This window comes from Ylistrum balloti, unplaced genomic scaffold (assembly GCF_031769215.1).
Source record: "Ylistrum balloti isolate Yb309-2 unplaced genomic scaffold, AGI_CSIRO_Ybal_v1 Utg369604, whole genome shotgun sequence".
Lineage (NCBI taxonomy): Eukaryota > Metazoa > Mollusca > Bivalvia > Pectinida > Pectinidae > Ylistrum > Ylistrum balloti.
The window spans coordinates 225,252-250,405 of record NW_026781883.1 but is presented as its reverse complement, the minus strand read 5'-3'; the positions used below and the strand labels follow the sequence as shown (position 1 = coordinate 250,405).

The following is a 25,154-nucleotide window of genomic DNA, read 5'->3' as shown; positions in this document are numbered from 1 at the left end:
ACTTGTAACTTTAATTAGCTTATCATGGTCATGTGACCTGTTCACTGTAATATAGGACTTCATCTAATAACTTTTTCTTAGTCAATTCTGATGAAATTTCCTTATAAGGTAAATGATGAAGTTCTCATTGATGGTTTTTTTTTGGGGGGGGGGTGGGGGGGGTAACCTATAATCGATTGATTACAATCACATATTCTACTGTAGGAAACAGATATGGGACCTTTCTACTGTAGAAAACAGAGAAGGGACCTTTCTACTGTAGGAAACAGAGAAGGGATCTTTCTACTGTAGGAAACAGGGAAGGGACCTTTCTACTGTAGGAAACAGAGAAGGGACCTTTCTACTGTAGAAAAAAGAAAAGGGAACTTTCTACTGTAGGAAACAGAGAAGGGACCTTTCTACTGTAGGAAACAGAGAAGGGAACGTTCTACTGTAGGAAACAGAGAAGGGACCTTTCTACTGTAGAAAACAGAGAAGGGAACTTTCTACTGTAGGAAACAGGGAAGGGAACATTTCTACTGTAGAAAACAGAGAAGGGACCTTTCTACTGTAGAAAACAGAGAAGGGACCTTTCTACTGTAGGAAACAGAGATGGGAACCTTCTACTGTAGAAAACAGAGAAGGGACCTTTCTACTGTAGAAAACAGAGAAGGGACCTTTCTACTGTAGAAAACAGAGAAGGGACCTTTCTACTGTAGAAAACAGAGAAGGGACCTTTCTACTGTAGGAAACAGAGAAGGGAACTTTCTACTGTAGGAAACAGAGAAGGGAACTTTCTACTGTAGAAAAGAGAAGGGACAGAAAACAGAAGGGACCTTTCTACTGTAGGAAAGAGAGAAGGGACCTTTCTACTGTAGGAAACAGAGAAGGGACCTTTCTACTGTAGGAAACAGAGAAGGGACCTTTCTACTGTAGGAAACAGAGAAGGGACCTTTCTACTGTAGGAAACAGAGAAGGGACCTTTCTACTGTAGAAAACAGAGAAGGGACCTTTCTACTGTAGGAAACAGAGAAGGGACCTTTCTACTGTAGGAAACAGAGAAGGGACCTTTCTACTGTAGGAAACAGAGAAGGGACCTTTCTACTGTAGGAAACAGAGAAGGGACCTTTCTACTGTAGGAAACAGAGAAGGGACCTTTCTACTGTAGAAAACAGAGAAGGGACCTTTCTACTGTAGGAAACAGAGAAGGGACCTTTCTACTGTAGAAAACAGAGAAGGGACCTTTCTACTGTAGGAAACAGAGAAGGGACCTTTCTACTGTAGGAAACAGAGAAGGGACCTTTCTACTGTAGGAAACAGAGAAGGGACCTTTCTACTGTAGGAAACAGAGAAGGGACCTTTCTACTGTAGGAAACAGAGAAGGGACCTTTCTACTGTAGGAAACAGAGAAGGGACCTTTCTACTGTAGGAAACAGAGAAGGGACCTTTCTACTGTAGGAAACAGAGAAGGGACCTTTCTACTGTAGGAAACAGAGAAGGGACCTTTCTACTGTAGAAAACAGAGAAGGGACCTTTCTACTGTAGAAAACAGAGAAGGGATTTTTCTACTGTAGAAAACAGAGAAGGGACCTTTCTACTGTAGAAAACAGAGAAGGGACCTTTCTACTGTAGGAAACAGAGAAGGGACCTTTCTACTGTAGGAAACAGAGAAGGGACCTTTCTACTGTAGGAAACAGAGAAGGGACCTTTCTACTGTAGGAAACAGAGAAGGGAACTTTCTACTGTAGGAAACAGAGAAGGGACCTTTCTACTGTAGGAAACAGAGAAGGGAACCTTTCTACTGTAGGAAACAGAGAAGGGATCTTTCTACTGTAGGAAACAGAGAAGGGACCTTTCTACTGTAGGAAACAGAGAAGGGACCTTTCTACTGTAGGAAACAGGGAAGGGACCTTTCTACTGTAGGAAACAGGGAAGGGACTTTTCTACTGTAGAAAACAGAGAAGGGACCTTTCTACTGTAGAAAACAGATATGAGACCTTTCTACTGTAGAAAACAGAGAAGGGACCTTTCTACTGTAGAAAACAGAGAAGGGAACTTTTTACTGTAGAAAACAGAGAAGGGAACTTTCTACTGTAGAAAACAGAGAAGGGACCTTTCTACTGTAGGAAACAGAGAAGGGAACTTTCTACTGTAGAAAACAGAGAAGGGACCTTTCTACTGTAGAAAACAGAGAAGGGACCTTTCTACTGTAGGAAACAGAGAAGGGACCTTTCTACTGTAGAAAACAGATATGGGACCTTTCTACTGTAGAAAACAGAGAAGGGACCTTTCTACTGTAGAAAAAAGAAAAGGGACCTTTCTACTGTAGAAAACAGAGAAGGGAACTTTCTACTGTAGGAAACAGAGAAGGGACCTTTCTACTGTAGGAAACAGAGAAGGGACCTTTCTACTGTAGAAAACAGAGAAGGGACCTTTCTACTGTAGAAAACAGAGAAGGGACCTTTCTACTGTAGAAAAGGGACCTTTCTACTGTAGAAAACAGAGAAGGGACCTTTCTACTGTAGAAAAAAGAGAAGGGACCTTTCTACTGTAGAAAACAGAGAAGGGACCTTTCTACTGTAGGAAACAGAGAAGGGAACTTTCTACTGTAGGAAACAGAGAAGGGACCTTTCTACTGTAGGAAACAGAGAAGGGACCTTTCTACTGTAGGAAAGAGAGAAGGGACCTTTCTACTGTAGGAAACAGAGAAGGGAACTTTTTACTGTAGAAAACAGAGACCTTTCTACTGTAGGAAACAGAGAAGGGACCCCAGGTATAGATCTGGTATGCACAGTTTGAGTTTCCCTACCAATGGTGGTTTGTGTTTCACGTGGAGCCAAGAAAAGGACTGAAAATGTGCTGATGTGGACAAGAGGCTATACCCTAATTGCACTGGTTGATTTGTTATAGGCATCCCATATGTCGTCCAGTGAGGTAGTCACCAGATATTTCCAGGAGACCTGCCTCTAAATGACCCAAGCTGTGTACAGGGTGAAAACCCAGCAAACCAAGCAGTAGTAGGGTGATGCTCCAAACATTTACATCATTTTTATCTTCTCCAAGGTTTCATAGCATATACTCAGATGAACATTTAAGAAAACCCCCCTCCACTTTCTGTTCATAACAAGGTCGACTAGTGCTTATGGCAGGGTCAACTTAATGTTCTTTCATTACATTTTTGGTTACCATGGAAAGGAATAGCCTAAATATTTAATTTTGTCTTTACTGTTGTAGAGCTATCTCTGATAACATTCAACAAGATCATACAGAAAATTTATGTGTGTATCCATCTTGAGGTTCTAGTACCTATACATTGTACTGTCTCTTGCTATGGTGGAATCTCCACTCAAAATATTGATCTGAAATAAAAAGCAATTCTGCCATAATGAGCATGTTTTCAACATCTCCAGGAATTCCTTGGTGGAATCTGTATGACCTCTAAATAACCTTAATGCAGTTTCGGAGAGAATGTTATCATATTGTCAAACATAGGTTTGATAATTTGATTTCTTGATTAGTGACTGTTTATAATCAGTGGAAATCAATAATTATTGGTTTGTTTACAACTACCAACTGACCCAAAATGCATGATTGAAAAACAGATTTAAACTGTATTGTAGTCACATCAATGTTTTAATTCATTTTTATTGAATTTGGAGTAAAATGTAAAAAAAATTGTGAAAGTGTGGTTACAATGAATGGACAGATTTATACTATATACTGCTTACTTGTAGTTATTTCATATGAACAATGATCATCAAAAATGGTATTTCATAAAAATATGATTTCTTTTTTATTTAATTTTTCATTTTCAGATGGTATATAATGACATCGTCTTAAACTAAATGATTTTATACTTAATTGTTACGATATCATTATATATTAATCGTGATCTTCTTTATTTGTCTTATAAAGTCATCAGTGATCAACACAAGTCCAACACTACAGTCAGTAGAATGTAACTGATCGCAGAAATTGATTTTTCTCTTCATTGTTGAGAAATATGTTACAAGGGAAGAAAGATCATGGTGTGTATTATACCAAGACATCTGTTGCCAAAATCGACTAACCATGCTCGCCAAGTCATGATTTCTAGTACTCATTCATATGTCAATGTTTTCAATGAAATTTAACAATACATACAAATAAATATCTTTGGATTTGGTGTGACAAATTTCAAAAGTTTATATCAATAATTTTGAATATTAGTTCTGATACAGGTATTGATAAAGATTTCTTGTTTCACAGAAATTTTTTGGAACAAAGGTAATCTATATATATATATATATAATTCAAATAATTCAAATAAGAGAGACACTTTGCATATCGTACATATAAATATAAAAACAAAATATCAACATAGCAAATCACAATCAAATCACATTGCAATCACCTGAAGATGGCCGCAAGGCTTGAAAACGTTAGTGATCTGGAATTTTTGTTACTGTGTTAATATTTTGTTTTTCTATTTAGATATATACATATACATATATATATATATGTGCCAGGTAACAGGCTGAAGCAATAGCCCTGTCCTTAAATGGCTGAAATGTATTACCTTATTACATGGTATAACTTCGATAGTGCAAGTCAAAGAAGTGAAATATGAATTTGAATAAAACCCACTAATTGTTTGTTAAATTTAGGGATGTTGAATAAAGGTGTTTATTATCAGGGAAAACAATTAAAACTACAGTAGAGTAAGATTTCCAAATTTTCTGTAGTTTTTCTGGTTAGTTTGATATTGTTTACTGGAACTCCCTTTCTTATTGATTGGTTAATTCTTCAAAACAACAACAACAACAACAACAACAACATAGTTTGATGGTGAAATACGTAAGTAAATATTAACACAAAAATACATTGATTAATGAGTCACCATGTGTTTGGCTCAGTGAGTAGAACATCAGGCTTTATAACCTAAAGTCAAGCTCTGTAGTGTGTGGTTCGGGCCCTGTTTTGAGGCACTTTGTGTTTCTCAAAACACAGAGACCACATAGATGGTCCTGTAAAGTCATGGTTGTGTTCATGGAAATATACTTAACTACAAGATCAATTATGTATGTATACTAGAAGACTTTACCTCAAAATGGCCCTGGCTGTTCAACATATTGAAAAAAAAAAAAAAAACATAGATAATTACATATATGTATTGATCAGATCTTACACAGATTTATTATATACAACCTCAGTATCACAGACCAATTATGTCCAAAATATCTATGTGGTGCTGTCGTTCCAAATCACACTGTCACTTATTTCAAAAGAGTCTTACCAAAACTCATTGAACCTTCTTTCTAGCGACAATAATGTGGGCAATTTGTTTGGGTATAACAGTAGTGTCCTTATATTTTGCAACCTGTATACAAAGTTACCATGATACATGTATATAATCGACCAGTTGACCACGTCTACGTCGCTAGTGAAATTCATCCTGGAGCATGTTTTAAACTGGCTTTGCTAGTCAGTAATTGATAATGATTTCATGACATTGACAATGCATTACATCATTGATCAAAAATGGTGTCCTTGGTTTGATTTTGACTTCCACATTTTAACTTTCCAACATGACATAATGGGACTTATCTGAAATATATGATAAATTATATTCTAGATTTATTTTCCTTTCATGAAAGATTTTATGAAAAATAAATTTATCGGACTTGTTTCATGGTAACTTGTATCACTTGCCAAGTGGTTGTAAATTTAACAGCCAATTAGAGGACAATTTGTCTACAGTGTCTCAACTCTAATATCAGATGACCTTGAGCTCGGCAATAGCAATCAATAAAAGTGGTCAGGATCAATCATTAATGTCATTGAATTGTTTAACTAACTATTCCCCGACCAATTATAGTAGAGACAGAGTATCTATATAGCTTTCCAACATCACTACAGTACAGAGGTTCTGTGTAGCCCTCCAACACAACTACAGTACAGAGGTTCTGTGTAGCCCTCCAACACAACTACAGAACAGAGGTTTTGTGTAGCCCTCCAACACAACTACAGTACAGAGGTTTTGTGTAGCCCTCCAACACAACTACAGTACAGAGGTTCTGTGTATCCCTCCAACATCACTACAGTACAGAGGTTTTGTGTAGCTCTCCAACACAACTACAGTACAGAGGTTTTGTGTAGCTCTCCAACACAACTACAGTACAGAGGTTCTGTGTAGCCCTCCAACACAACTACAGAACAGAGGTTCTGTGTAGCCCTCCAACATCACTACAGTACAGAGGTTTTGTGTAGCTCTCCAACACAACTACAGTACAGAGGTTCTGTGTAGCCCTCCAACATCACTACAGTACAGAGGTTTTGTGTAGCTCTCCAACACAACCACAGTACAGAGGTTCTGTGTAGCCCTCCAACACAACTACAGAACAGAGGTTTTGTGTAGCTCTCCAACACAACTACAGAACATAGGTTCTGTGTAGCCCTCCAACACCATTACAGTACAGAGGTTCTGTGTAGCCCTCCAACACAACTACAGTACGGAGGTTCTGTGTAGCCCTCCAACACAACTACAGAACAGAGGTTCTGTGTAGCCCTCCAACACAACTACAGTACAGAGGTTCTGTGTAGGCCTCCAACACCACTACTGTCCAACACCTCATACAGATCAGTTTCTATGTAGGCCTCTTACACAACTACTGTTTTGATGGAACAACTTGTTCTGTACAGAATTTATATAAAAGCCTCCAACAAAACTGTCAAACAGTATACCCAACTTTCACATGTCTTGATTGTCATATACACATAGTACAATAATACAGCATATATTTCTAGACCACCAACTGGTGGTCACACTGCCATTCATCCATCTACAGCTTCCAACATCAATCATATTCTCAAATTCCTGATTCCTCTGATTCCTCTTTGTCCCATGTTGTGCATTCCAATATTTGGACTGATAAAGAAATAACTGGTCCCCAGGCAGACCTCTTGGAATTTTATTCCAGGAGTTTGTAATTGCTTTATAGTAAAGCTTCTTAGAAGCATTTTGTCTCAGATTTTGTGTTAGCTCCGCTTGGCTCCCTATTAGGAATACTGAAGTCTTGGACTGTCAAAAAATGCAAAATGTAAACTCATTGTAAATGAAATGGTATATTACTTTTTTATCTAAACCAACTCCCAGGTATTGTTTTTATATGATTATTTCTTAATTAGTGACTGGTTATAATCAGTGGAAATCTTGGACAATTAATTGAACTTTGTTAATTGATTGTGCCATGTTAAAATTTTGGTATTTAGTTCCACATTTAGCTGCATTTGTCTGTAGTTATTTCTGTATAAGTGTGTAAGCATTTTAGACTCTGATTTTCACCTATAGTTTACCTTTCATTGGACTTTGGTCATTAATTGGGCCATGTTTAAGTTTTTGTTTAGTTTTGTGTCAAGCTTTATTTTATCTACAGGTACATAAGCTGTCATTTCCAGTCCTGGAATATACTTATATTTCTGTATGGCCATGTTTGAGATTGCTTTTCATGTGTGTTATCCCTGTTCCTGCCATATTTGGAGCAAATCAGAATTTTCATTTTTGTTAATTCTAATTCTGTACGTAATTGTGATATACAGATCTATCATAGGGATTCATTTCCTTTCGACTCTATAGATCTAAACTGTAAGTTTACTCATCACAACTCAAACAAAGGGACAAATTGGGATAATAAAAAGAGATGGAGGAGTCCAACGTCCTGTGAGTGGTACTAGTTGGTAGATGTATCGGTAGAACCAACGTCCTGTGAGTGGTACTAGTTGGTAGATGTATCGGTAGAATCAACGTCCTGTGAGTGGTACTAGTTGGTAGATGTATCGGTAGAACCAACGTCCTGTGAGTGGTACTAGTTGGTAGATGTATCGGTAGAAGAATCCTCGGTGGCTCTGAAGGATTCTAGCAGAACTCCATAGACGATAGCTACTAACCACTAAATAAAGGATGGAGCATCAACACCCAGGATTCCGTGTTGTATAAAACTACAAATGGACAAATTGTATAAATGGAATGCATGCAAGAAATATCTATGGCTATTGTTTCATAAAACTCATCTCCACAAACCATGCTTGGAAGCATCACACACTTCTGTGGAATTCTTGTCATGGAATTCTGTCTATAAATTTTTCTTTTGTAGGAATATTTAATGCGGACATCTGTAATAAGGATTTGACATCCGCCCGACTGAAAACAGCCCTTCACCAGAAATCAGTGCCACGCCAGCTCTACAATGCAGGAAATTTCACACGAGACTCAACTGCCAAAGATATTGTTAACTGTATCATAAGCTGCTGTGATCAGCCCACCTGTGATACAGTCTTATTCCACAACAGCACATGTTACCATATAAAGTGCAATGTATCATGGGAAGGATCATGTGACCCTACCACAAAATCAGATGACAAATTTAACACAACTATTTATGTAGAGGTGCGGTCTGTTGGTAAGTATATGTTGTGTGTAGCGAGATATAAGCTGAGGGAACGATGGCAAGAAAAATTAAATACTGTATCTTGTACTGAGTAAGGAAGAGGGGATGGAAGCTAATCTGCAGCTTGAAAAATATACTTCAAGAATTTGTACAAACATACTTGCTAGTGCTCCATAACATGTTATTTGCTGTTTTGATAGCAAAATGATCACACCTGTCTTGTACACTCTATGTACATATGCATCCTGAAATTTGTGCTAATTCTTCATTTAGTGCATTCAAAATTATTAAATCTTATTTAAGATGTTTTGAGTGAAAAACAAGTTAATGAAACTAAAGGATGGAAACATACAAGGAACACTGTTTGTTTAATGCATTGAGTTTTGATTAATTTGTGTGACTTATGGCTTTTTATGTACATGGATGCTATAGTTCATATTAATACAAGAGTAAAGTTTGGTGATCATCAGTCAGTGCTAAAAGGTCAAAGGTCATACTTGTGTACTTTTAAATCATTTTGAGGTATTTCCTATTGTACACTAGGTTCTTTTCTTATAGACTTATTTTTATTGCTTCATCAGAATATGTTAAACAGTCCATGGTAAAACCTGAGGAAGATGGTGGTGAGAAATCTTGTGATCTCCAAACACATGCTGGATGTCCAGACAATGAAGAATGCAAGTTGGATGATCAGTTTGAAAAGGCGAAATGTCGATGTATCGCTGGATATGTGAGAGACACCAATACAGGCATTTGTAAAGGTATGCCACGTCATGAACATCTTTGATATTAAAGGCCGTAAATAAGTATTACAGTTAGATATGGCTTACAAATATATCAGCTTTTTTAGAAAATTTCCTTAATTTGCCCATTTGATAATCATTCAGTTTTGTATTTATGTATTGGAGAACTCAATGAGATATTTCTCTATACTTTACTTACAAAAATGAATAAGCTTTATGTTGCTATTTATACCTCATTGTGAATTTACAAAATGATGTCACTGAAATCTAAATACACGTATTAACAAACATCTTGAAAACCATAAAGAATTGAGACTTCATTATTTAAACTAAAATATTTTATTCCTTCTGGCAGACACATTTAGCTCTATTGTCTAATCTTTATAATGTTATTTAAGTATGAAAAATTGTCAAGGAAAGGGATTTAGTACATGTGTATTGTATTCAAAGGGCTATGTTTGTTAAGAAAAGGTCATAATTATTAAGGGGTTATGTTATGTTTTATTAAGAAAAAGTCTAAATCCTTAAGGAGTTATGTAATGTTTTGTTAAGAAAAAGTCTAAATCCTTAAGGAGTTATGTAATGTTTTGTTAAGAAAAAGTCTAAATCCTTAAGGAGTTATGTAATGTTTTGTTAAGAAAAAGTCTAAATCCTTAAGGAGTTATGTAATGTTTTGTTAAGAAAAAGTCTAAATCCTTAAGGAGTTATGTAATGTTTTGTTAAGAAAAAGTCTAAATCCTTAAGGAGTTATGTAATGTTTTGTTAAGAAAAAGTCTAAATCCTTAAGGAGTTATGTAATGTTTTGTTAAGAAAAAGTCTAAATCCTTAAGGAGTTATGTTATGTTTTATTAAGAAAAAGTCTAAATCCTTAAGGAGTTATGTAATGTTTTGTTAAGAAAAAGTCTAAATCCTTAAGGGGTTATGTTATGTTTTATTAAGAAAAAGTCTAAATCCTTAAGGGGTTATGTTATGTTTTATTAGAAAAAGTCTAAATCCTTAAGGAGTTATGTAATGTTTTGTTAAGAAAAAGTCTAAATCCTTAAGGAGTTATGTAATGTTTTGTTAAGAAAAAGTCTAAATCCTTAAGGAGTTATGTAATGTTTTGTTAAGAAAAAGTCTAAATCCTTAAGGGGTTATGTTATGTTTTATTAAGAAAAAGTCTAAATCCTTAAGGGGTTATGTTATGTTTTATTAAGAAAAAGTCTAAATCCTTAAGGAGTTATGTAATGTTTTGTTAAGAAAAAGTCTAAATCCTTAAGGAGTTATGTAATGTTTTGTTAAGAAAAAGTCTAAATCCTTAAGGAGTTATGTAATGTTTTGTTAAGAAAAAGTCTAAATCCTTAAGGGGTTATGTTATGTTTTATTAAGAAAAAGTCTAAATCCTTAAGGAGCTATGTAATGTTTTGTTAAGAAAAAGTGTTATGTAATGTTTTGTTAAGAAAAAGTCTAAATCCTTAAGGAGTTATGTAATGTTTTGTTAAGAAAAAGTCTAAATCCTTAAGGAGTTATGTAATGTTTTGTTAAGAAAAAGTCTAAATCCTTAAGGGGTTATGTTATGTTTTGTTAAGAAAAAGTCTAAATCCTTAAGGAGTTATGTAATGTTTTGTTAAGAAAAAGTCTAAATCCTTAAGGAGTTATGTAATGTTTTGTTAAGAAAAAGTCTAAATCCTTAAGGGGTTATGTTATGTTTTGTTAAGAAAAGGTTGTAATTCTTAAGGGGTTATATTATGTAAAGAAACAGTTAATTTTTCAATGAATCCTATATTCTATTTTCAGCTAAGAAACACAATTAAAATAATGAGAAATAAAAATCCTTTAGATGACTTCTGTGAAAAATACGCCATAAAACTTGAAAAAAATTTGAACCTTTTCAATATTTTTGCATTCCATGGAAGGTTTGTATAAATTTATGTTAATTATTTTCAGCTTTGGAAGAAAAACCTGTCAAGATATCATGTCAGGATGGGATGGAAGAATCATGCGGTGAAAATGAACGGTGTTTTGTCTCAGATCAAATCACATCCAATGCTGGTCTGTGTGTGTGTTTGGATGGCTTCCATAGGGATGACACAAGACAATGTGTCAAAGGTACATTTATTAGTGATTAATGAAATCTTATATGTGTACATTATGTTCCATGTACATAAAAATCTCAAAACCAGAGGGAAAGAGTGTGTCCAGGTAGATTGATGCTTGCTGAGTTCTGTATGCTCACTGTTTCTTGAGTTGAGGGGCTAGTGATATTTTTTCTGCATGTGATTATCCCCCCCCCACAAACATTTGTAAACAAAGCCATGTTTTTACATCTGGTATGCAGCCTTAATGAGATTTTTGATGAGTTCCACAAAGGGACAGTTTGGTTTGGTTTGGTTGAGATTAGTCAGGTGAACATTTAGGCCCAAGGTTCTCTTGTAATAAAGAAACCCAGTTGTCTTTCCACTGTTTATCTCTATTATTCGCAGGCAGATGAATAGTGTTACCCTTCAATGTCTTCTCTTATGTAACGGACATTAATGAATGCTAATTTTCCTGAGACCGGAAAACTATGGGGATGTTTTTCTCCTCTTTATTCATTTTTTACTTCGGCTGAAAAGCCATGTCGACTAATTACATGAGAGACAGAAAATTCCTCTTAATCCTCTGTTCCTTCAATGATGGGTTAATCTGCTACTCTGTTCCTCAGAAATAAATTCTGACAGACATGTCAATAACTGTAGGTGTCATCTGACAGAATTGTGATGTAGACTAAAATATCATATCTGGACAGCTATAGTAGAATCATGTTTGGGTTTACATGTGTTCGTTACAGCGGCCCCGTCCCTGTGTGACACTGACAAAGAGAATGACTGTGGAGTAAACGAACGATGTGATGTTCCAGTAGGACTGCCAACACGCCTAGGGACATGTGTTTGTGTTCAGGGATACCATCGTAACCAGGACAACCAGTGTGTCATTGACCCAGGTAAGTGCTGATGTAACACATTAAGCTTACACTTGTTTCTAAGGGTCACTTAAGTTTATGTGGAAAAAAAACAGTTTGTTGAGATTTTAAATCAGATATTTCAGGCATTGACCTGTGTAAGAGTGCTGATTTAATAATTATTCTTAAATATGTTGCCAAGGGTCACTTTCCTTTATGTGGAAAAACCACTGGTGAAGCCAACAAGTGAAAGAGCTTGTCCAAATAATTTCTAACTGTCCTAATCTGTGTATTGTTCCCTTGTTTTTGGTTATGTATATTCACTCCATACGCTCTGAATATTAGCAAGTATATTCCTGAATTACAAGGGGCACCTGCTACCCCCATGACTCCTGTGGTCACCACGCTTCAACTTCCCATATCTAAGATGAAACCTTGCACCTATGGCATTCCCCACACCTGTCCTGATCACATGATCTGCTTCATCCCTGAGTCTTCCAAGAAACGAACTGGTCTCTGTACCTGTGACACTGGCTATGAAATGGACCAGGAGGCTCAATGTCACCCCAAAGGTAAATGAAGGAAGGTTGCTCTAATGTTTTGCAGTTGTCACCTTTAAATTTGAAACATGATGTATTTTTGTTTTTTCTTTTTATCTAGAAAGGCAGATAGATTGATTTGTATTGGGAAAATTAAGTAATTCTGATGTTTGAAATTTCAGAATCAAATTTCTTTTGTGCATTGTTGTCTTCATAATCAAAATGTGGCAAAGAATGCACACCAGAAAGGAACACTATACAATGAAACCTGTCTATAGAGGCCACTCAAGTCAGCAGAAAAAATGGCCTTTATTCACAGTTGACCTTTATACGGTGGTGCAGATACTAAAAATTGCATTACATTGGGAACTAAGAAAATGTAGACAAGAGGTCTTTTTTTATAAAGTTGGCGTTTATGACAGTGCTTAAGGGGTGAAATAGATTTTTTCAAACATCTTAGTGATTATGTTTGCTGATACTGCTGTTGTTAAAGTTACCTTACCACAGTATTATGTATCTCCCCTTGTACTACCAATAAAATAGGGGTAATTTTGTTTATGCGAACAAACCGCTTTGTACTTTAAATGTAATATTTTAGGTATAAACCAGAACAGACCTGCAAATAAATCATCCTCGAGACTCCAGGGGTAACAATCACTTTCACTGTCATTACCTTGGAACATGTCATGGTAAAATTGAAGGCAAGTCTTTTGTCTTGTCCAGAAAGTGTCACACATGGCACCTTTAATATTGCCATGACATGTTTCAGGGGTTCAGAGTGTTAATCTAATTGTAATCCCTGGAGTGTCAAGGATGCAAATAGACATACTCGGACAGAAAAGCTTGTCTGAGACTTATCAGGAAACAAAATGGGATCAGTATTTCAAAAATTCACAATCTCGGTCAGTCTGATAAAGAAAACATCACTATGGGTCTCTCTATCTGTATCAAAATGGTGAAAAAACTGCAAACATTTTCATAAAAAAAAAAAATAAGATGGAATAGATAAAATAACATGGTTTTAAAGCCTTTTTTCATTGCAGGATTAAATAAATACAACTATTTTGATTTGTATCTTCTGTAAGGTTTGTGCAGCAGAAATGGCAGGAGTTCTTTTTTTCCCTACTGTTAGGATTAACAAAAACTTTCATCTACAAAAACTGTTCAGTAGACGTTAAAGATTGTTCCAACAATAAAGAACATTCCTCTTTGCAGATGCATTTTGCATAATTTGGGGAAACTTTTGTTTAAAAAAAAAGTAAATCAAAAACATAAAATTCTACTTCTAAAAATTTTCCACAAGTATATTTTGGAAAATTTCATCTAAAATACTGGTTAGTAAAAAGCCATGTGATACTGATTTCAATTCTATTTAATTCTTTTCAGATGAAAATGATGCAGGAATAGTTACTGATGCAACAATAGAAAAACATGTAAGTAGATAAAAAATGAGTAAGTGAACCAACGCTATGAAATGTAAGTAGATCATAAATGAGTAAGTGAATCAACACTATGAAATGTAAGTAGATCATAAATGAGTAAATGAACCAACGCTATGAAATATAAGTAGGTCATAAATGAGTTAGTGAACCAACACTATGAAATGTTAGTAGATCATAAATGAGTTAGTGAACCAACACTATGAAATGTAAGTAGATCATAAATGAGTAAGTGAACCAACGCTATGAAATTTGTAAGCACAATGCAAATCAAGTAAATGTACCTTTAAAAGGGGAAAAATGTACTAAGTAGACAATAGATCAGTATGTGCACTAGCTGTTTAAATTTTATATTTTGTTAGAAATGAAGAATCAGTTTGTGACCTTTTAACACACACATTACACATGTAAGATTAAAAAGTGATGTTGCCCTGATGTAGCTTAGGGTATACTGTAGGGGAGACACAATCATTTTTGATGGTTAAAAGAATGAGTTGTTTGTATTGTATGGTAAAATAGGGTACTTCCTTATCAGATGTGCTCTCCACAAAGAAAAAAGATAGTCAACAAATTTAATTTGTACAGGTTCTTTATATCACTAATAGCAGTCACAATGCATTTTTTTTCAATTTTTATGGAAGGGGGAGAGGGGTGTTGTGTGTTTGGTTTTGGGGTTTTGATGACATAATGATTTAATTGTCAATATTCATCATGAGTTATGATATATAGATATTTTAATTCTGATCTGTGAAATGTAATTAGACTAATCAACTTATTTGTGTTACTTTCAGGTGGGAGGGAAAGTGGTAGCAAAGAAAATACCAACCAAAGTTCCAAAAAGTAAGTCTTGACTGTAATCTTGGAATTTGAATGTTCCTAACTTCATCTTGTAAAGCGTCTTTTTATTGACAACGAAAAGCCTCGAACATTGTGCACCAATTTTAAGGACTTAGAACACTATATACTAATGACCTTGACCTTGTTTCCTTTTATTTGACCTTGATTTGTTACTTTAATGATTTTAACGATGTAATTAAAGTAACATTGTTTTTTTGGCTGCAGTACAGGGACTTACTGTTTCTGCTGGAGAAAATAAAGTGGTCCAACTTCCTGACAACAACGTGACTCTAAGTGCCTTCGTTCTGGAAACCAAATCAGATGGTAATGAATGTTATATGAACAATGTATATATACTTTTTGCATGTAAAGTTTGTTTTGAAGTATTTTTAAACTTTTTATGTGACACAAACACAAGATTACAGGGTGAGAAGGGACTTCCTACAAAATTTAAAGTAAGAATTATAATCAAATTCAAATTAGAAGGTGAGTACGAAAACTATCAGTTGTGTTGCATGAATGTTTTCTTGTGTGTTGATTTCTACTAGGAGTGTTTTAAGCTCACCAGGTCTGAAGGACCGATGAGCTTATGACACGGGCTGTCCTATGTAAGGTTTTCTTCATCCGTCCATCAACATTGCAACTAGTCATGAACAACATCTAAGCAGATTTGGACCAAATTTGTTCATACGTTTTCGTGGGAAAAGTTCTGAATTTTGTATATACCATAGGTCTGACTCCCATGGAAATTTAGCAAATTTTTTAAAATGCTTCTTCTGTAGGAAAGCCTGAATTCTGTTCCAATTTCATCTAATGTATCCTTGGGTGAAGAGGACTCAATTTCGTATAAACAGCGGGTCTCGGCTAACTGGGGTGGAGTGGCTTTATCCAAAATTTGAAATATAGCAAATATTTTAAATTCCATTTTCTTCTGTAGGAATGAATTGGTTTTGTCCAAATTTTGTCACAATCAATTTTAGGTGAAGTTAAATTTGTATAAAAGACAGGGGGTGTGGGGGGTTGGGGATGAAGGTGTTTTGATTTTATTATAGTAAATGAGAACAAGGTGATTGTTATCAGTTTCTGTTATTGCTATTCAAAACACAAAAAGGTGGATTTTGGAATGGAAAAAAAACGGGTACTATTTTTCAATGATGATTGTTATCACTATTAAAAACACAAAGAGGTGGAGGAGTGGGTGGTACTGGTTGGTAGACATAATGGTAGAGGAATCCTAGGAAGATACTGGAGTATTCTAGTAAAGCTCTATAGACAAGAGGCAATAACAAACAGATATAGGATGGAGCATCAACAGCAGAAATTCCTTTACTTAAATTTTATTGGTTGTTATGTTTTGGTTGGCTAGGTCAACCGACTTCAGAAGGGTGGGTCTAGCTAAACCAAACCAAGTGAATGATACAGGTCTTTTGGGCCTCATGTATTGTCTTGATTTATTAATGTATAATGATGAATAATTATATGTAATCACTGGTTACAGGAGAGACATTCAATTATGAATGGACCCTGATTACCTCCCCTGCTGGCGCAGAGACAGGAACAATGGTCGGAAAGAACACAGATACCCTACATCTCACAAAGGTTTGTAAAACAATAACAGAAATATTATTCAGTCAGATTAAGATTGATGAAAGTTGATAAACATATTATGCTTTGTTCGTCGAGGGTTTTTAGAAAGTCGCCATCAGGATTTATCGTTTATAGAATTTTCAAAAAAATTGTTAAACATAATTATTTTAGATTTGAACGAGTTTTTGTTTGTTTACATACCCTAATAATTATAAGGTACGGTTTGTCTCTCTGTAGTTGATCGCTGGCTTGTACACCTTCAAGATCAAGGTAACCGGACAGAAACGGGAAGGGTCAGGACTGGTTAATGTCACCGTCCAACCAGGTAAGCACAGGTCAAAGGTTACCACAGTTCAAAGGTGACTGTCACTTTGTATAATGATGTGTTATGAATATACACCAAAGGACTAGGTATCTCACTGGTAAATGAGAACGGGACATTAATTTTTGAAAATTTCTTCTTAGTACATAAATAACATTGCATATATATCAAGTATCTTGTAGTATGCAACTGTTCAAGTCTGAAATTATGGAAAATAGGGAATAAACTAGTTCAAATTTATGATTAAAGGTTTAGAGGAAAATGGGGCTGTTATACCTCAGTCTGTAAAGTGTCAGACTTTGCAGTGAATATCTGAGATGCCTAGTTTGATGATCCCAACTCTGTTAAGGGAAGTGGGATGTTGTGTTTTGTTAGAAGCTGTTAGAGATAAAAACGAAATACCAATATATCAGTATAATCATAATTCAAAGTCAAGTTCAATATAAGTAGGGGAGATGATAAAGTAGGGGAGATGATAAAGAAGGGAAGATGATAAAGTAGGGGAGATGATAAAGTAGGGGAGATGATAAAGTAGGGGAGATGATAAAGAAGGGGAGATGATAAAGTAGGGGAGATGATAAAGAAGGGGAGATGATAAAGTAGGGGAGATGATAAAGAAGGGGAGATGATAAAGAAGGGGAGATGATAAAGTAGGGGAGATGATAAAGAAGGGGAGATGATAAAGTAGGGGAGATGATAAAGTAGTAGTAGTAACATACTAAGATTATCAAGAGGTTCAATGTGATGATTTACACAGAGACTCCTGAAAGAGTACAGGGAGAATATGATCAGGTGCCCTGCCATCCTGTGCTGAAAAATATCCTTACTCTACCCATTATTCTTTAGATAAATATGATTAGCCTATTGTTCAGTGAGGTAAGCACTAGCCACTACAAGGAAACACAGCCTTTAAATGGCTCTGGCTTTGAGGGGTAAAAAACCAACTAACTGACAAGAAAAATTCAGTAATTCAGCCAGCCATGTTGTTTTGTGTTTCCTCAAGTTTTAACATACTAAGAATATCAAGAGGTTCAATGTGATGATATTTAGTCAAAAGCATGCTAAAATGAAGGGATTTCAAGTCTCCACTACACATCCCAATAAATTAAATTTGATATTTTTGCAGTGGCCAGGAAAAACCGTCCACCAGTAGCCATCATAAAACCAGCAAAACAAACCATCAAAGTTCCAAACCTTGCCATCTTGGATGGTTCAGGTAAGACATTTCACACCATCAAAGTTTCAAACCTTGCCATCTTGGATAGTTCAGGATAGAAATTACAAAACATTTGAGTTCTTAATACAACCTTGTTTGACCTTGGTATATAGTTTCTTGAGAAATTTAGAAAGATCTGCAGTGAAAGGATAAAAATATACAGTCGTGTAGAATGAAATTACATTTTCTGTGGAAATGACAAAGTACCATAGAACATATGTTTTCAGTTCATTACAGTTTGGAAGATCAACATTAAAGATATTGTAAACAATTTACTTTGCTGTATTTACATCTGTATGGTAGAGATAAGATGATAAAACAGACCTATAAGTGGTGTGAAGATGTTGGGACATACTGATATATGTTTTCTAAATTTTTTTCTACAAAGAACCCAAATTTTTCCAGAAAATGAGGAAAAAATGATGGTTTTCCTTTTTTCGTTTTGTATTTTTAACCATTAATTAAGTCAATGCAATCAAAACAAAAGGAACCAAAATGACAAATATCTGATAGTGCATTTAAGATTCTCTTAGTTCAAGGCATCCTGACAATGTACAGTTTGTCATTCCACCAGAGGTCATGGCAGTCATCATTAACAGGGGGAACATGTGTTCTCAAAAGTACACATATCATATTTTTTTTTATTGATAAAAACAGGACATTTTTGTTGCTGTATAATACAAGGAAGGTCTTTTAATATCAGTTGTATGACTGTTGACTGATCATTAGTATAAGTAAAATCCTAATGTCTGATTGAGCGCTTAAGCTTGTTAAATCTCTCAAATGACATTGTAGTCCTGAACAAAATCTGGGAAATGCTGAAGGAAGCCAGCACTATCTCTATCAGTGACAACACTTTGTTTGTCTCTTAATTAAAACTTTTCATGTGTGATAGCTCTTTCTGTTTATTAGATTGTGTATCCATTTCTACATTGATTGAGGATTATTTTGAGAATTTTCCTTTTATTTATTGCATATTTATAAGGATGATTCACTCAATTGTTTAAAGTAAATATGAATAATTATAGAAGTCTTCCCTATAATGGCTGTGGGTATGGATGATTATGGATGTCTACTGCGAATAGGGAGTCAGTGCATAATCTATTGGTTATGAGTTATCTCCCTTGTATCTTCAATGATAAAAGATTGTGAGTCATGGCTTTTACATTTAAATTGGTATTTATGAAAAGAATTATATCTCTGATATTCAAGTAAGTTTAGATGTTAACAAGTTATATCTGATGAGAGTTATTCCCCTTGTATTTTCAGTGAGTACTGATGATGACCAGATTGTGATGTACCATTGGGAGGAAATCAGTGGACCAATACAGGATCAACAGTTCACAGACAACAGAGCTATTCTCAAACTGAAAGAGCTAGCACCAGGCAAATACCAGTTCAAGTAAGCACTCAAAGATCAGGTGATATCAGTGTGATATGATTGCACACGTTCTATATTTGGTGAACGAATAGAAAAAGGCATGCTCCAGCAACAGAATACACCAAACAGGAACAGAACCTCTGGCATGATAACCCATGGCTCTACCAACTAAGACAAAGTAGTATGGTCCTTTGGTGGAGTTACAGAAATCCTTTTTAAAACAGTACAAATCACACACACCTACTCCTTTCATGCAACGCCTAGAACTACCAGAGAGTTGAGTTTGAGTTTATTGATAACACACTTGGTAAGACTTTGTTATGATAAAGCTACATACTTGGTAACTTTTCCCTTAAGAGGAGATCTCCTAGGGAGTACAGATGATATTAATCTTTTATATGCCCCCTCAATTTAGTACATCTATCTATCGATCTCATTTCATCCCAAATCAATGTCATATTTTGAGAACCTCTCAACAGATTTCGTTCATATTTACCCATACTGTTATAATTTCTATGCCTGCTGTTTCCCTTGGGACCATGACAAAGTCTAAAACTAAGTTTTTGTTCAGCCAATCACAATTGTCCCTTTTCATAACAGCATCAGTGATTGGCTGAGTCAAAATTTTAGACATTGTTAGACTTAAGATAACCATAGACTTGTCTATGCGTTTTCACCACAATCTACGTCCAGAGGGACAGATTGAAGACAACATCTTGTGATGGACTCGAAGTGACCATATCTGATTTTTTCTCCACCAGGTTGACAGTAACAGATTCTGATGGTGCCACTAACTCCACCATTGCCAACGTCACTGTAATTAAAGGTGGGTTTTATATCTATGTACCTAAACAAGTCAATTACACTGGTGTAGAGAGTACTATTAATGATCATGGAATAAACTCCCAAGAAATAAATACTTTGACAAATAAAATAAATAGTCAACAGGAAAACATATTATTTTTTTGTTGTCACATGTTTATGTCATTAAATTTTGTTGTTAATCTGCCAATACTGTAATGCAATCATGGACATATAAAATTGTGTGGCTGTAGCCTGTTTCATGTCAACCATGAAAAATCTTCTCCTTTGTGTTCAAAAACCTCAAAATTTGAAGTACAGCATTTTGGGAAAAAACCTAGAAAGGTAATAACTTACTTTATAAAACTACCAATATTTTACCTACATTTTTGATTGCTGTAAAATTTTCATCACTAACCGCTCTGAATGTTAGAGATGGACAATAAAAACCTTTCAGTCAATATCATAATACAGAAATGTTTTTATCATTGCAATAAAGAATTTTATTATGTTGATGTTGGATATGTATGTGTCTATCACTTTATTTTATATGAATGATTTATATTCTATAGAACTAGACTACCCTCCTAAAGCCAATGCTGGATCCGATATCATCATCCGTCTCCCTCAAAACACTGTGAAACTATGTGGAAACATGAGCACGGATGATAAAGGCATTGTCTCGTACGAGTGGATCAAGTCAGCTGATGATAAACTCACGGCTGATATGTCTGTAAGTAACCTTGTATTAACTTTAATAACGCGACTTTTACAAGCTTACCTGGCTAAAGAAAATTCTCTTGATGTCATTTTGTGGTGTCTTTCAATTCTTCCCTCTGTCTATGATGGTCCTTTACATCTAAAAGTTCATGATCAGTAGCATACTGTGACAGAGAGCTATCAAGTTTTTCAAATAAATTACCTTTATGTTCAAGGTCTCATAGGTCGAAATTTGTTGAAACATTATGATTTATGGAAAAGATTAAATGAGACAATTATAAAAGCTTTGACTGGTAGTTAGGTTGTTCAAATTCATTGAAGTCTTCCAGAAAAGGATCTATGTTTCGAAGATGAATGTCTGCTTATTACACAAGACGTGAACCTTCGGTAGTTGACATTCAACCTTCTATTTCTAACATTTCCAATATTTATGTTGACATTGTGTGACCTTGAACTTGCTGTGTATCCAGTAGGTTAATAAAATGACCCTGTTTGTTGGTAGGGCGTGCGATCTGTCTGTCTTACACTATCAAATCTCCAGGAGGGGGACTACGCCTTCACTCTCAAGGTCACTGACACTGCTCAACAGACATCTTCAGCAGATGTCCATGTGTTTGTTAAAGCAGGTGAGTAGCCTTATCCTGTTCTCGTACATTTTATCTACAGTAGAACTTCTATAAATCAGCCATGCATAAATATACAGTTCAGATATTTGGTATATAGAGAGGATTAATTTAGGCTGGTTTAGGGTTCACTGACATTTGTCCAGCTAAGTGAGGGCTGATATTTGGTTGATTCAGGGAGGGCTGAGATTTGGTTGATTCAGGGAGGGCTGACATTTGGTTGATTCAGGGAGGGCTGAGATTTGGTTGATTCAGGGAGGGCTGAGATTTGGTTGATTCAGGGAGGGCTGTCATTTGGTTGATTCAGGGAGGGCTGTCATTTGGTTGATTCAGGGAGGGCTGATATTTCGTTGATTTAGGGAGGGCTGAGATTTGGTTGATTCAGGGAGGGCTGAGATTTGGTTGATTCAGGGAGGGCTGACATTTGGTTGATTCAGGGAGGGCTGACATTTGGTTGATTCAGGGAGAGCTGACATTTGGTTGATTCAGGGAGGGCTGAGATTTGGTTGATTCAGGGAGGGCTGACATTTGGTTGATTCAGGGAGGGCTGACATTTGGTTGATTCAGGGAGGGCTGACATTTGGTTGATTCAGGGAGGGCTGAGATTTGGGAGAGGCTGACATTTGGTTGATTCAGGGAGGGCTGACACTTTGGTTGATTCAGGGAGGGCTGACACTTGGTTGATTCAGGGAGGGCTGACATTTGGTTGATTCAGGAAGGGCTGACATTTGGTTGATTCATTTGGTTGATTCAGGGAGGGCTGACACTTGGTTGATTCAGGGAGGGCTGACATTTGGTTGATTCAGGGAGGGCTGACATTTGGTTGATTCAGGGAGGGCTGACACTTGGTTGATTCAGGGAGGGCTGACATTTGGTTGATTCAGGGAGGGCTGACATTTGGTTGATTCAGGGAGGGCTGACACTTGGTTGATTCAGGGAGGGCTGACATTTGGTTGATTCAGGGAGGGCTGACATTTGGTTGATGTATTACGGTATGTTATTTTACAGGTTCAGAGAGGATTTACATTCCGTTTTTTAAGGGTTGCTGTTTGGATGGGATAGAGGGACCCTGGTTTTTTTTGGGTTGGTCGAGTGAGGGTTGACATTTGTCTAGTTTAGTGGGGGCCTGTTCAGGGAGAGTTCACATTTGGTGGGTTAAGGGAGGGTTGACATTTGGCAAGTTAAGCGAGGCCTGATATTTTGTGGGTTTATTGTAACTGGCATTCCTTGGTTACAGAGGTGAACAAACCGCCTGTCGCTGTGACTGGGTTCCGTAAGACAGTACACCTACCGTTAGATTACATCATATTGGACGGCAGTAACAGTTCAGACGACAAAGCAATAGCACACTACCAGTGGATGATGATCAAGTAAGTCTACTGAACATATTCAGTGTTCTGAGCCCTTATCTGGTATATCAAAGTGCTGCCTTGATCTACCAGTGGATGTTATCAAGTATTTCCAGTCTATTGGTAGGATCTGTATAATTCTGGTCTGTTTTCTCCACAGTGGACATGCTGAAGAGACCATTGGTAGGATCTGTTTAATTCTGTTCTGTTTTCTCCACAGTAGACACGCCAAGGAGACCATCAGTAGGATCTGTTTAATTCTGTTCTGTTTTCTCCACAGTAGACACGCCAAGGAGACCATCAGTAGGATCTGTTTAATTCTGTTCTGTTTTCTCCACAGTGGACATGCTGAGGAGACTATTGGTAGGATCTGTTTAATTCTGGTCTGTTTTCTCCACAGTAGACATGCCGAGGAGGCCATTGGTAGGATCTGTTTAATTCTGTTCTGTTTTCTCCACAGTGGACATGCTGAGGAGACTATTGGTAGGATCTGTTTAATTCCGGTCTGTTTTCTCCACAGTGGACATGCTGAGGAGACCATAGGTAGGATCGGTTTTAACTATATTTTTTTTACTCCGCAGTGGACCAGATGACGTGATGTTACAGGATTCCACGAAAGCTATAGCCAAACTAACAGGGAATATTGTGATTGGTCAGTACCATTTTACCCTCACTGTAGCTGATGAGGAAGAGCTCCACTCAACAGCCCAGCTCTTTATCATCGTGGAAGAGAGTAAGTACTTAAGGCAAACTTTTGATCTGTGGCTACAGTTCTATGATCATATGATTGGAATTTTAATCCGTTGTTACTAAGTGATGTATAATTTTCACAGTTGAGTATCTGTAGTTACCACCATTTAATCTAAAATAAGCATAAGTGGCTAGAGATATATAGAATAAGCATTAGTTTATTTATGAGCACTGCCTACAGATATTGCCTAAACAACCATTTATTTATTGATGAGCTCTGTCGTCATTTATAGGAAAAGATATGTTATTGATATTGTCTAAGTAAGCATTAGTTTATTTATGAGCACTGCCAAGAGATATTGCCTAAATAAGCATTAGTTTATTTATGAGCACTGCCAAGAGATATTGCCTAAATAAGCATTAGTTTATTTATGAGCACTGCCTACAGATATTGTCTGAAAGACGCATTAGCTATAACACCGCAAAGCAAAGTTAGGGGTAGTGTAATGGAATCAGCTTGTCTGTCTGTCAGTCTGTCTGTCAGTCTCTCCGTAGAAATATTTTGTCTGGACAACTTGTCTTAAACTACTGGATCAATTTCAATGAAACTACACAGGAATGTTTTGGTCCATGTGTAGATGTGTATCCAACCTTTTTTTCAGCAAAACATTGGTTGTCATGGTAACCAGTTTGCAAATTACAGTGTTATACTAAAAAACTGTATTTTACAAATTACGAGGGGTATTAGTAAGTCAGTGACTTACATTTCTAGTATATTGATTATTTCTTCCATCAGATATCATCTGAAATAAGCATTAGTTTATTGGTGATTTTGCCTACAGATATTAATGAACGACCTGTTGCTAGAGCTGGAAAGGACCAGATTGTAACGCTTCCTCACAGCCTTGTTAGAATAGATGGCTCTCGATCATCTGATGATAAAGGCATCACCGATTACTCTTGGACTCGCAACAGTAAAAGTCTGGCTGCAGGGGTGAGTAGCTGGTTAAGACAAATCATTGTATTGACAGCCCCCTGTGATATATTGTTACTCACTAGAATTGTAAATAGAAGCTTGTTCCATGTCATTTGAAGCCCACTCCCTGACTTTGAGTCAGAATTGGTGTGTCAACACCCTGGGCTCATTACACAATAAATATATAATTTATGATATACAGGAAATTATTGAGATTTGACAATAAGCCTACTATGTTTGCTAAATGTATACAGCCTCCTTCTGTCTATAAGATATATCTATTGATAAGCCCAGTCTAAATGTATACAGCCTCCTTCTGTCTATAAGATATATCCATTGATAAGCCCAGTCTAAATGTATACAGCCTCCTTCTGTCTATAAAATATATCCATTGATAAGCCCGGTCTAAATGTATACAGCCTCCTTCTGTCTATAAGATATATCCATTGATAAGCCCAGTCTAAATGTATACAGCCTCCTTCTGTCTATAAAATATATCCATTGATAAGCCCAGTCTAAATGTCTTATTCTGTCCATAAAATATCCAATGATATACTTGGTCATACATAGTACAAATTTATTTCATTATTACCAATGATCCCATCT

General features: G+C 36.1%; 1 protein-coding gene across 1 annotated transcript in view; it reads left to right on the top strand.

The window, feature by feature from the left end:
- Positions 1–25,154, top strand: part of LOC132546266 (dyslexia-associated protein KIAA0319-like protein) — a 43,928-nt gene that overhangs the window by 1,555 nt on the left and 17,219 nt on the right. The window contains exons 2-19 of the mRNA XM_060209981.1: positions 8,112–8,417; positions 8,987–9,166; positions 11,075–11,236; positions 11,958–12,110; positions 12,437–12,640; positions 13,994–14,040; positions 14,838–14,886; positions 15,109–15,207; positions 16,382–16,482; positions 16,708–16,795; positions 17,919–18,008; positions 19,278–19,410; positions 20,151–20,215; positions 20,763–20,923; positions 21,413–21,536; positions 22,771–22,903; positions 23,464–23,615; positions 24,415–24,566. Coding sequence (XP_060065964.1) covers positions 8,112–8,417; positions 8,987–9,166; positions 11,075–11,236; positions 11,958–12,110; positions 12,437–12,640; positions 13,994–14,040; positions 14,838–14,886; positions 15,109–15,207; positions 16,382–16,482; positions 16,708–16,795; positions 17,919–18,008; positions 19,278–19,410; positions 20,151–20,215; positions 20,763–20,923; positions 21,413–21,536; positions 22,771–22,903; positions 23,464–23,615; positions 24,415–24,566 — 2,399 coding nt within the window. The remainder of the gene's footprint in view (positions 1–8,111; positions 8,418–8,986; positions 9,167–11,074; positions 11,237–11,957; positions 12,111–12,436; positions 12,641–13,993; positions 14,041–14,837; positions 14,887–15,108; positions 15,208–16,381; positions 16,483–16,707; positions 16,796–17,918; positions 18,009–19,277; positions 19,411–20,150; positions 20,216–20,762; positions 20,924–21,412; positions 21,537–22,770; positions 22,904–23,463; positions 23,616–24,414; positions 24,567–25,154) is intronic.